Source organism: Sturnira hondurensis, unplaced genomic scaffold, assembly GCF_014824575.4.
Source record: "Sturnira hondurensis isolate 20B ecotype Veracruz unplaced genomic scaffold, ASM1482457v3 Scaffold0013515, whole genome shotgun sequence".
In the NCBI taxonomy this organism is placed as follows: Eukaryota; Metazoa; Chordata; class Mammalia; order Chiroptera; family Phyllostomidae; genus Sturnira; species Sturnira hondurensis.
In genome coordinates this window covers 2,396,180-2,408,737 of record NW_028086146.1, presented here as the reverse complement: position 1 = coordinate 2,408,737, position 12,558 = coordinate 2,396,180, and the positions used below count along the sequence as shown (strand labels likewise).

At 39.2% G+C, this 12,558-nt stretch overlaps 1 protein-coding gene across 3 annotated transcripts in view; it reads left to right on the top strand.

Moving 5' to 3' along the window:
- The window catches only part of MAMDC2 (MAM domain containing 2), a 133,273-nt gene that overhangs the window by 95,616 nt on the left and 25,099 nt on the right, over positions 1–12,558 (top strand). For 2 of the 3 annotated variants that reach the window (XM_037061687.1, XM_037061686.1), the window contains exons 10-11: positions 9,629–9,722; positions 11,588–11,740. In XM_037061687.1, the coding sequence (XP_036917582.1) occupies positions 9,629–9,722; positions 11,588–11,740 (247 nt within the window). The remainder of the gene's footprint in view (positions 1–9,628; positions 9,723–11,587; positions 11,741–12,558) is intronic. The other variant, XR_005068730.1, reaches the window with a different exon arrangement.

Below are 12,558 nucleotides of genomic sequence, written 5' to 3'. Positions count from 1 at the left end.
CTCATGCTGCGGGGAAAGCCCTTTTATGCATCTCATCTCCAGCTGACTTCCCTTCTCATTCCCCACCCAGATGTTGAGACCCACTCTCATTCACAAGTTTCCAACTTGTTCTCCCTGCCTCATTCTTAGGATGTGACCTCCTGGGTCCATCTCCCAAAGGATGAAGGCATTCAGCACAAGCCTCTTCTATTCTGTTCCTCACTGAATCCTCACCTGCCTGTCTTTGTTGCCTGATGAATCTGACAAACTAACCGACCCATCTATACATTTAATCTCACCTCCTCCCTCCTCTGGGACCTTATGTCAAATTATTCCCTCTCCTGTCAATCTTCAATCACCATTAGTCCTTTGTCCACTGCCAACATATGTGGGTCACACAAATGAACAACAAACCTTCCTTTCACTTTCATACCCAGTTAAGCTGCCCCCGTACTCCATTCCTGTAGTTCTCAGAGTTCTTGAAAAATGCTTCCTCAATTACTGCCTATCTCCCATGCAGTTTCTCATTCCCCAAATCTTTGCCTCCGACCTTTGCCTTCCTCCCCCAGTGCTCCCTCAAAGGGTTTATCCCATTGATCTTGCCGCAGAAATCATCGTGCCTGAGACCATCCCATCTTTCTCTCAAAGTGCACCTCAAGTGCCCGTTCTCTTTGAATCTATACAGTCATTAATGTACATCCTACTTGTTAGGATGAGATTTGTGTAACAAAGGATCCTGTGTCTGGTACAGGAAGGCTTGGCTTAAGTCTTGACTCTGGCATAACTGTGTAGATCAGAATGTCATGTCTCCTCTCTATGAAACTAGGACCCGATTTAAGAGAACCACTCAGTCTCCTCTACCTCCTGTTTTATTTTTAGGCACCTCCACATCAGGAACTTCTGTTTAATGTTGTGGAGCACAGTCCTTTTGGAGCACAGTCCTTGTGGAGAGCTTTCTCTATTTCTTTATTTCTTCTTAAAATAATCTCCTTTTAGCAAAAAAAAAATCAATAAAATTTAAGTATTTAATTTGGATTTCTGCTTCTAAAATCTTCCTTTTAGCTTTGCCCTTTAATAATGAAAATGTGACTAGATGTAAAATATCAAGTGTTCTGAAATTGTTAAAGGTAATACTTGGAAGTTCATCAAATTGAAGTGAAGGTCTAGTAAGTGCCTGGAAAGACCTATAAATAGGTGGCTATTTAATAACAAGATACTGGCTATAAAGGGATTAAGGAAGCAGAAAACCAATGGATAGACAAGATACAGGAGAGGAGATAAATTTCCCGTTACATTTCATGATGTCTGGGATCACTGGGTATGAGTTGCCCCAGCATAACTAAAGCAGGGCAGCTGAGTGCAAAGTGAAAATAGCAAGACCGTTCATTGCTGGCCAGATAATCAGCTCATATGGAACAGAATAGGGTGGCTCCATACACAGAGCATGAAATATTACACTGTTATATGGAATAAGTTTTAATGTGAAAATGAATGGAGAGGCTAAGTACGAAAAAGGAGCCTACTCTTGAGTTTTTCAAACTACACTCCGTGTTGTCAGTCCAGGAATTCTACTTTGCGGATGAAAAAGGCAGGATTGAGATACTCTGGGTTGTGGTTTGTTTGTTTGTTTTCATTTCCTTTGGGTATTTGTTGAGGACTTTTGCATCTCATGCCAGCTTCTGGGGAAATGACTGGAAAGACCGATAGCACGACTGGTAGTTGTTAACGCAGCCTCCACGGGTGCAGTGCTTGTGTCGACATATTCTTTCATGGCTTTCCCAAGAAATTAATTTCATGGAATATGCTGACTACCATATTTGTCCTCCTGGTACCACGGCGATATCTGAAAAGATGGAAAAGACATTCTCTCCCCACATTTTTATTAATAAGCTGGATTAAGTCAAACATTTAAGCTTGTTTAAAAGTCAAACAATCAAGTTGTTTAAAACCCAAAGGCACTACCTTTCACCATGCTTCTAAACTTCTAATCCTATATTTCACAGCCTTAAAATGGTTGCATTTTTAGGAATTCCTTTACCAAGTGTTTTGGATGAGGCAATGTTTTTGATACACTGAGATTCTCTAGAGATCTTCTCGATTTCTGAGCTCATAGACCAGGCAACTAACTATAAGCTCAAACCACTAACTAGAAAATTGGCGATTCATACGTTAATAAAGACTCTCTCCTTTCACACACACACATATACACACACACACATATATAATACCCTGGAGAGGTGAGGATGCAAGGAAACAAGTGTCCTCATAGTCTCCAGTGTGAGGGTAAATTGATATAATGTTTCTATATGACAGTTCAGTTACATGCTTCAGAAAGAAAGCCCCCTAACATGCACACCTTTGCCATAACAATTGTACTTCTATGGTGTTTATCATAAGGAAATAACAGTGGTTATGCACAAAGATTTAAGTACCAAAATTCATCTCAGCAGTAGTTATAATACTGAGAAATTGGAAACTGCTCAGTTATTTATCAGTAGGAGTTGGTTAAATACGTTGTGATATAGCTAATAAGGCTTTCATGCGATGTAAGCTTTAGCCACAGAACTTCTTCAAGTCAAGGATCTGACTTTGCCTCAGGAATCATTGAAAATATGACCAAAAACTCTCTGTGTGTCTCAGACATGAGTAGAGCAAAGCCAGCATTCCTGTCTGGGTATTGGCAAGGCAGTGCTCAAACTATTTGCTATCTTCTTATCCTGGAGAAGTTTCTCCAGGGTGGGAATAAGCTCTTGAGGGTCAAGAAAAAGACCTGGAATCTTCCTTTTGTGTTGTTTATTGATTGCTCTCTGCCTGTCTTCTGGAAGTATTGACATTTTTATATCTCCATCCAAGTGAACCAGCACAATAGTTCTATATTATGAAGTCTACCCTTGGACTTGAAAATTAAATTGGTTATTACATTACATTACATTACATTAGTCAGGAAAGTATTTGGCCAGGAGCCTTCCCTAAGAGAGGTGGGTCAGAGATCAGCCACATTGTATGTCCACCCAACATTGTGTTTTAAGGACACCTGCCTCCTGAGGAGAGTATTTAAAAAGCAGGAAGGCATTCATGCCGAATTTCCTTCAATGATGACAAAAGGTGTCTGAGATAATTAGATATAATAATGTCTCCATCATTTAGGGTGTGGAAATAGCCTCCAAAACACTAAAAATGATAGTATCTTACCTTTGTCTCATGTTCATTTTTTCAGAGGCTTTTCATGTTTATTTTCCTTTTGGATCCTCAGTATCAATTGTGTAGGGTTAGGTATCTGTGTCGCACAATGAGAAGGACATGAACTTGACAATCTGACAGACCTTGCTCTCAAAAACAAAGGAAAGGAAGTGAAAATGGGTACAAGTGTAGATAAGATTGTAGGTGTGGATGCTGGGATTTGAGGGCATGCTTTCCTAGGGTCCCAAATTTTCAGTGTGGAGCGGGAGGTAAGGTCATCAGCTCAGGGAGAGAAGGACATCAGTGGGGTGAGGAGACACCTGCTATGGAGAGGAGAGGTTTCCGCTTTTGCTAGTCCTAAAATTCAGCCATGATCTGGTGCCAGGCAACCAATTTCTGTATAAACAGACATAACGCATAATGACAGGAAGCTAGTTGTAAACATAGGTCATAGACATGTTCAGTCCATTGCAATTAATTGCATACTTTCAAGCCTTTCAGAATCGTATTTTAGAATACCTAAGGCCAAAGAGGAAATGAGCATGTTGGTATGATGAAATATGCTCTGTTTCATATGCTCTGTTTCCAGCTGGCTCTGCAGCTGGCTGTTGTGTAACCTTGAGTTTATATCACAGTGGCCTTTTCCTCATTCCTCATTCTAAAAAACAACTGATTCTGATGTCTCTTTTGTAATCTTCCTTCCTTTCACAGTAACTAAAAGATTTTTAAAACAATGCAGATTTTCTTAAACCAGTGAGTGGAGAGATTTGGATATTAACCAGATATTAATGGGGATATTAACCATCAAAATAGCACTGGAAAGGCTTTGCTATGTATCTGCAAGTCTACCAGAGTATGTCCTCTACCCCAGAGTGGAAGGTTCCTATGAGCAGAAAGATTTATGCTGGGAGAGGCTACAAGCTGCTCGATCTTTGTTGCTTGTCAAAGCCAACATTTGAATGAAATCAGATGAGGCTTTATAACGAAAGAAAAGAAAAGACAAAACAAAACAAATGGGTCATTTAAGAAAAAAGTGTTGGTCAGCTAAAGACATTTCAAAACACATGTCATTCTGCCTTTTGTGGCTTCTAAAGCCTGAATATAGTATCTGAAGGAGGCATGTAGTTATAATTTAGCAAATATTTCCCAAAATGCTGACGTCTCATACTCATTTTTCTAGATAAAGCTCCACTCAGCCTGTCTTTAGGGATTTGTGAAAATTTTGACCCTTTGGTCAAGTGTCTTAATATTTGAATTTCTGTTTTGTTTTGCTTTGTATTTTCCTGTTTTTAAAATTCTGTTACAACTTTTTGTCAGATAGTTAAATGACTGCAATTGCATCACATAGTATATCCTGCAATTGTGTCAGAAGCATCTTTATGAAAAGCTCTGGAATTTTACTAACAGGATTACAGTCATTTTGTGAATAATTATTCCACCTACTCCGTAATTGCCATATCCAAATTCATCTGTGTAAGTGATTTCAAAGGATTTTTAACCTCATCAGACGAAAAGTTAAATTTAACCTAGAATCAACCCTCTGGTAGATTGTCAAGGTCCACCACCTGTAATAAGGGCCTAACTAGGTTCGTGTTTTGAATGTGGGTAATTTATGGTATTGTTGGCATTGGATTGAAATGTTCCTATGTGAAGACAGAAGGCCATTTCTGGAAACCATCATTCATATGCTAATTACAGGCCTTACTGGGGCTGTTCAGTTGGTAGAGTAGGTGGTGGACTAACTAACCCAACAACCTGGCCAATGATGTCTGTTCAGCCAGCTATGGAAACTACTTTAAAAGACAGTGGAAAAAAAAATACAGTGAAAAACCAGTTCATACAGACGATGCTTTCTAACTGCACTAGAGCTTTGTGTTTGTATATTTCACAGCTCCCTGAAAAATTCTATTTCCTTCCTCCCTCAGAAAAAAATTATTTATTGGGTTGGGTATCCTTACCTTAAATTATGAGGCTTCATAAAGTTAAAATTAGTAACCTTAATTCTTTTAAAAATCTAATTTGCCTTGGTTTGGGAAAATAAGTTTCTGACATACCTGTTTCTCTACTGTTTTTTCCCCCTGGGTGTTTTAACCAGGAACTTTAATGGAGTTTTCCTAACCTAGGGGCAGCCCAGCCCCTCTGACTAACACAATCTTGTGGTTGAGTTTCTATACAGATCCTCTCTCCACCCCCCTGCTTCCCCCACACCCCCAAAAAAACTTTAGAAAAGAGTTGAAATTATATATGCTGAGGAAACTTTGCTCAGCTACTTTTTAGGATTATGCTGTTTTGAAGCAGTAGGTAATTCTTTCCCAAAAGGGAGAAAGATGAAAACAAAGCAGAGATGCTATTGCCCCTTGACAGCGCGCACTTCTGGAAGCAGGGACCCAGAGCAGCAAAGCCCTGGTCATCTCAGATGATGATTATTCGGTTGGAGGGTCAGTGTGGCTCCCTCGCTTTTTTACTCCTTTGACTTTTATTTCCAGGGCTTGAAGGTATTGCATTCCTTATGGGAACCACCACCCAGTGATGTCCAGGAGACAAAACTAACTCGGTCTAGGCCACTTTTAAAGCAAACAGCTGCCCCGTTCTGACCTGGGAGAACAAATAGGTTGAAACCGACATAGAGAATGATCTGAACGGACCCAGCTCAAGCAAACACTGAATAGGAATTTCGTAAATGGGGTTTTCTGATTCACATAGCAGTTTTCTACCACCCTTGACCAGTGATTCTCAGCCAGAGGAGATTTTGCCCCCACCCCTCAAGGGATATTTGACAATGTTGGGAGACATGTTTGATTGTTAGGACTTGGGGGTGGTGTTGGTATCTAATGGGCAGAGACCAGGGTTGCTGCTTTACCTTCTACAATATGTAATGGAATCCCTAGCAACAAGAAAGAATCTGGACCAAAATATCAAAATTGCTGGATTTTGGAACACCCTGCTGTAGAAAAATGAGCATGTATAATGCCCATTCTTACAATAATAAAGGTAAATAATATTGTTGAGTCTTACTTGACTGTATTTAAAAGTATTTGCAAATATGATTCTATAGCTCTCCATTCATTGCCTATTTGTGTTTCCAAATTTAGTCCAGGTACAATCTCTCAACAACGACTATTCTGTCAAACAAAAATGTTAAAATATCACCAGTGCCTAAAAACTGGAAGTTTGGCACACTGAAACAAATTGAGATTTGCATAAAATCAGAAACACCTGTCTACAGGATATCATTTTACTTTATTTCTCCTTTTCTCCCCTCTCAGATAGATATTATTATACACTCAAGTTGCCTAGGAATTTTGCCCCAGTCTTTAGAGATATTCCATTTGCTTTGAACTACTGCCTAAAATGAGATAAACACTCTTTTTCTATAAATAAACAAGAGGTTAATTCCTCAAGAATTTAAACTATGACCAATTCCATTCTTGTCACATTCTTTTTCTTTCTTTTCTTTGTTTAATGATTTTGTTGTTGTTCAATTACCGTTGTCGGCATTTACCCCCCACCATTCCGCCTCCCATGCCAGCCAAACCCACCCCCCCTCCCTTGCTTCCACACCCCTCTTGGTTTTGTCCATGTGTCCTTTATAGTAGTTCCTGAAAACCCTTCCCCCTCATTGTCCCCTCCCCCCTCCCCTCTGGTTACTGTCAGATTGTTCTTAATTTCAATGTCTTTGGTTATACTTTGCTTGCTTTTTTTTGTTGTTGATTAGGTTCCCGTTAAAGGTGAGATCATATGGTATTTTGACTGGACCCAGGGACAGAGTTCTTAAGAACAGACCAAGATGTCAGGCCTTCCCTTTGTCCTATGTCAACAAGGCCCCATCAGCAGCTTGCTATGTCACTGTACTCAACGTGTGCAAAGAGTTCTAAGATAAGCACAACCTAGTGGCCTACGGTTGTCCAGAATATCTTTAGCATTTCACCAACCCTCTGTGGCAGGCCACAGATTGTTTGGAATGCACAGAAGGAGCCAGGAAGTTCTGTCCAATGGAACTTTCTGTGATGAGGAGATAGTGTGTATCTGCTGTCTCCAGTTCAGTTGGCCACTAGCACCATGTGGCTCTTGAGTGCTTGACATGTGACTAGCATGACTGAAGAAATGCGTTTTTAATTTTACTTCATTTTAAGTTAATTAGCCACATGTCTTAGTGACTATCATAATAAACAATGCCAATCAAGGAAACACATACTCATCCCACAACTTAATTATAGATATCCTGATTCCTTTTTCTTTTTTTTAATTATAAATATGATAAAATTATAGAATATTTAGAAAATAAGGGAATATTGTATTTACAACTCCAAATTTCATGAGCCTAACATAATTGTTATAAATTTGGTCAATTTTCAAGGTTTTTCTCCATTTATTTTTAGATGCATTAGCTATTTTATCTTGTTTTATTTATTATAACCAGCTTTTTTCACTTACCATTATAAGAGGAACATATTTCTGTATTATTAAACAATATTTACAAGCTGTCAGAGGTAATGAATACCTATTTCTTAGATTGTGGTAACACAGTTTATTTCCTCTATTTTTGAAATTTTTGGATTGTTTCATTTGTTTGGTTTTGTGATCATTATTAAATAAAGCTGTAGTAAACACGTGAAAGCATGTTAATATTTATTCTCTTTTTTAAAAATATTTATTTATTTATCTTTAGAGGGGAAGGGAAGGAGAGAGGAAGGGAAACATCAATGTATGGTTGCTTTTGGTGCATCCCCTGCTGGGAACTGGCCCCTGCCGGGAACTGGCCTACAACCCAGGCATGTGCCCTGACTGGGAATTGAACCGCAATCATCTGGTTCGCAGCCCGCGCTCAATCCACTGAGCTACACCAGTCAGGGCTTAATATTTATTCTCTTTAGAGTGCATTTACATGCCAGATGTTTGACTCTTATTCAGGTAAATGATGCATCATTTCACTACCATAGATTCATTTGGAAAAAGTACTTTTCACTATTCTTGTGAAAAATAGACTTTAAAACCTCCAAAAGGACAGGAAGCCAAGGCTTTCTCTCTCTGCAGCATAATTAATTAAGCAAATCATGAGAAAGATCGCTATTCCTTCTCGTATATAACAATAAAAACTCCTAATGGAATATAATTGCATTCAGGGTTGATGACACAGACCTTTGCTTTGCAAATAAGTTCCCAGTTGTCCCTCCAGCAAGTAAAGTATTTTCCGTGTTCAGAGAACTTGCAGACTCTCTTGAAATTCCAAAGATGAGAAAACTAACGGGGTTAAAGTTTTCCCTTAAATGTGTATAGTTATATCGTCACATCTCCAAACTATCCTTTTAATCATTTACAATAATATAAATATAGTCCAAGTAAAGTTTCACACATCTTATAATTAGTAATTGAAGCCAATGAAGATCTTGGCTTAAGGCATTTTATATTTCACATACTGGTAAACTGTCAGGTGATTTTTAAAATTTCTTTTTAAAGAAATTCTATATTCTGCTGGCTGGCATCATCAAAGAATTGAGGGGTCCTACTGGTAACATGGATGAATTTAAGATATAACCCACTGAATAGGATAACCTAAAAAATCAGACGTTCTCATTATTTATAATATTGGTTTCAGCTTCTGTTATATCTTCCTTTATCTTTAAGACCTGGACTTGGGAAATTGAATGTGGATCGAATAACCTTGTCCTAATTAAACATTAGATTATACATGCCAAGCAGCTTTGTAAACCACAAAGTACAGTGGAAATCTAAATGTTTTGAAAAGTGCTATGTCTCCTACATATGAAAAGTAGACTTTAAATTGGTCTAATGAAAACAAATCCAAGATTTTTTCTCTCTTGCATAATGACTTTAATAATTTATGGTATAGATTTGTTTTTCCTTTACATATAACAGTAAAAAATGTTTGGTCTGATTAAATAACTGTGTTTAGGCTTTGATTAGCAATACCATCCCAAGGGTATAGATATTTTGAGGGATGGGGTGGGAATCTAAGTCCCCAGAAAGCAAATCACGGGGATTTCATTCACAATATGAATGAAGCACAGTGCCAGAAAGTCATTTCCAAAAAATCAATAGTGCTTGTACTGGAAGTGTTTGCAAAAAGGCTTGGAACACCATCAATTCTGCATGCACTTTATAGATTATCTGGGAAAAATATTTAAAACTTAATGGGTTTTAAGTTTTGCCACCCAGTTCACCTATTTCCCTCTCTCAGTTCTTTAGAGAACACAAACTCACTTCAGCTTTAATGTACACAACATATCATCATGAGGTTGACTCTGCTATAAAAATTAGTAGAAGTAATTCCAAGGCTATATATAATGGTTCCCCATGACTCATGCCAGTGTGATCTGTTGTTCATATGGACATGCAGAGGGCTCCGCCATTTGTTTATTTACACCTGTTGTGCCAAGTAAAGCCCAGGTTGTAAGAGGTTCCCATTTGTAGTCAACAGAATTCATGGTTTTGTCTTTCTGAATGGCAGGTGGTTTTCATGAGCCTTTGCAAAAGTTTCTGGGACTGTGGACTCGTAGCCCTGGATGACATTAAGATAGAATTGGGAAGCTGCTGGTCTCCAGGTAAGACAGCCATGGTTTCAGCTCTTTGCCTTCCTGGCCGATACAGGACACTTCTGTTTCTCTAAGAACATACAACATACGTGTAGTCTGGGCTGGTCTGTCCCTGGCTTTTCTTGCCAGAAGTGCCTTTCTGTGGAGCTGTGGGATTTAGAGATGAAGATTCCAATGCAGTGTGTGACTTCGTCCACGTGACTTGACCCTGTATCCTCATCTGTGAGAAAAGTAGTAACACCTACCTGAGTATTGGCAGTAATACACCGAAGTTCTCTGGCATAGGGCCTGGCACGAAACTGGGCTTTAAAAACAAATACCTCCTATTATAATTACTATTGGTACTTTTATTGTCATTGTCTTATACAAAAATATAGATTTTCATGCAACAGTGAACAAATTGTTATTATAATTATTATTATAATTGTGATTATACAGATAGTATAGTAAACATACACAGGGTGGGCCAAAAGTAGATTTACAGTTGTTTATGTAGAAAATAATACAATAATTAATAAATAATAATATAAAATAAATTGTCTCTCACACTCACAACTGTAAACCTATTTTTGCCCCACCGTGCAATTTTAAAGTAATGATAAAATGAAGAAGTTCTAAGTGAATTAAATGACAACAGAACAATGGACCCGGCATTGATGATGGTGACAAAATGAAGGTGGCAGCTCCGTGCTGGGCCATCTGTGGAATGAGAAAAGGGGGGACACCTCAGACCAGATCGGTCATCTGTGTCTGCTAATTACCAATGCACCTTAAACCATGCGTATCCATTTCCTTAGCAAACAGGCAAATGGTGGTAGCATGTAGCACTGGAGAATAATCTCTGTGTTTATTTCAGTAAGTGACAATTTGTTTTTAGTCCCTTGACTTGCCGGGCACTGCGAGGACAGAACAAGGAAGAACAAGATAAAAATCCCGACACTCATGATATGGAAAAGGGAAGGAGGCTTCATTAGCTTGTACTATAGGCAAAGTAAAATAAAGTAAAATACTTATCATGCAAGAGATAAGAAGCACAGCCTATTTATTAGAGAAATTTGCTAAGGATCAAATGTAGAAGATATGACCACGTTCAGCCAAAGGAAAAGCCCCAAGTCAGTTGGGAGGTAGCACCATTCTAATGCTAATAATTATTAAAGCTTTTGAAGAGAGTGTCCAAAGACATTAACTTTGTTTTTAGAAATGAAAAATAAGGTGTCAAGTAGAAAAGCACCAAATTTTAATACTAATTTAGCTAATATTTATTGAAAACCCCATGTTCTAAAAACTTGACATATATCATCTCATTTAATCCTCATGACCTATGAGGTGAGTAATTAATATCCCTACATCACAGGTAAGAATGTGGATGCAGAGAAAAATTGAGTAACCTGCTCCACACCAACTGAGCTCTGCCCCCAGAAGTGCATTGAGCTCTCTCGTATTCTTCCCCAGCTCCTGAATAACTGTGGAGTTGTTCTGAGGACTCTCTTCAGTCATCCTGGGTTTCCGAAGATAGATCCTGCATTGTGAATTTTATTATTTCTCATATTTCCATCAGGATGGCATCCTGCCAATTTATAGAGAATGTAAATGCATTCACAGAAAAAAATTCACGAGTCAGACAGCATTTCTTTCTCAGAGTGAACCAGTACTTTTCAGTCTAGATTTCTGATTGTTCTGTGCCTTTGGCAGGACCCACAGCTGAGTCTAGGCTCTAGCTAGAGGCAACAGCTGGAGGGCTGCTGGGTGGGGGGGTCCCTCTTCATCTGCATGGCACATGGCCGATGACATACAGGGTGGGCTGTTGGAGAGCCATGGAACACATGTTCATTGAAAGGGCCTCACTGATTGCAACACCGGCTATTTCCTCGCAGAGAAGCTTTCACCTCAACCTGGAGAGTGTACTTTTGAACAAGATGAATGTGCATTTACCCAGGAGAGAAGAAACCGGAGCAGCTGGCATAGGAGGAGGGGAGAAACTCCCACCTCCTACACAGGACCAAAGGGAGATCACACTACTGGGGTAGGTGAGTTATGCCACGGGGTGCCATCTCCTAAGGAAACCTAACGTAGCACATTAAGGGGGTTACTGAATTTTGAAATGTGCAAACTTATGTCTTGTGTCTAGAATGTACTACAAATGTGATTCTATACACATGGACTAAAGAATTCAATATGTGCATGTAAAATTGTTCTTTCCATGTATTGTGTTGCTTATGTATCTTGCTGCAAGGAGGCGTTAAATGGGCTTACAAAGATATGCACACGAAGATAGTTTAATTAGAAGTAGGTTAAAAAGAGAGAGTGGTGAAAGGTTAAAGAAAAAAATGGTGATCTAAACTGGAGCCAGGACTGAAGCTTAGTACAGAGAATGTAGTGGCAGACAGGGAGGGGGAATGCATGTGTCCCTGTGGGGACGACTTTCCTCGCAAGTCCCCCCGTGTGCCACTGATGAGAGTAAATATGACTGAGACATGAGGTGATCTGCTTAGGGAGGAGAAGTGGCCGTTTTCCCAGAGGAAAAAGGCTGTGAGTAGTGGTCAGTTTCTCTGAGGAGAAAAAGGCCTCGAGCCCCCTCCTCCAGGGCCTTTTATTGGGTTCTAATACACAGGAATACAGGGTGGCAAGGATCAAACAGTAGATAACATTTCAAAGAAATATTAGTATGAGTCAGTCTGTCAGGAACAGAGTTTTAGGGTTTCTTGCTTGAACCCCTAACATATGAATGAAAGCACTCTTAGCAGAACAGATTTCACAGGTTTTTCAGGAATTCTTTGTGATGCCAGATTTTACCCTGGGACATGCTGTAGCAAGGCAAGGAGCTGCACCCCTCCCCATCAGGTTT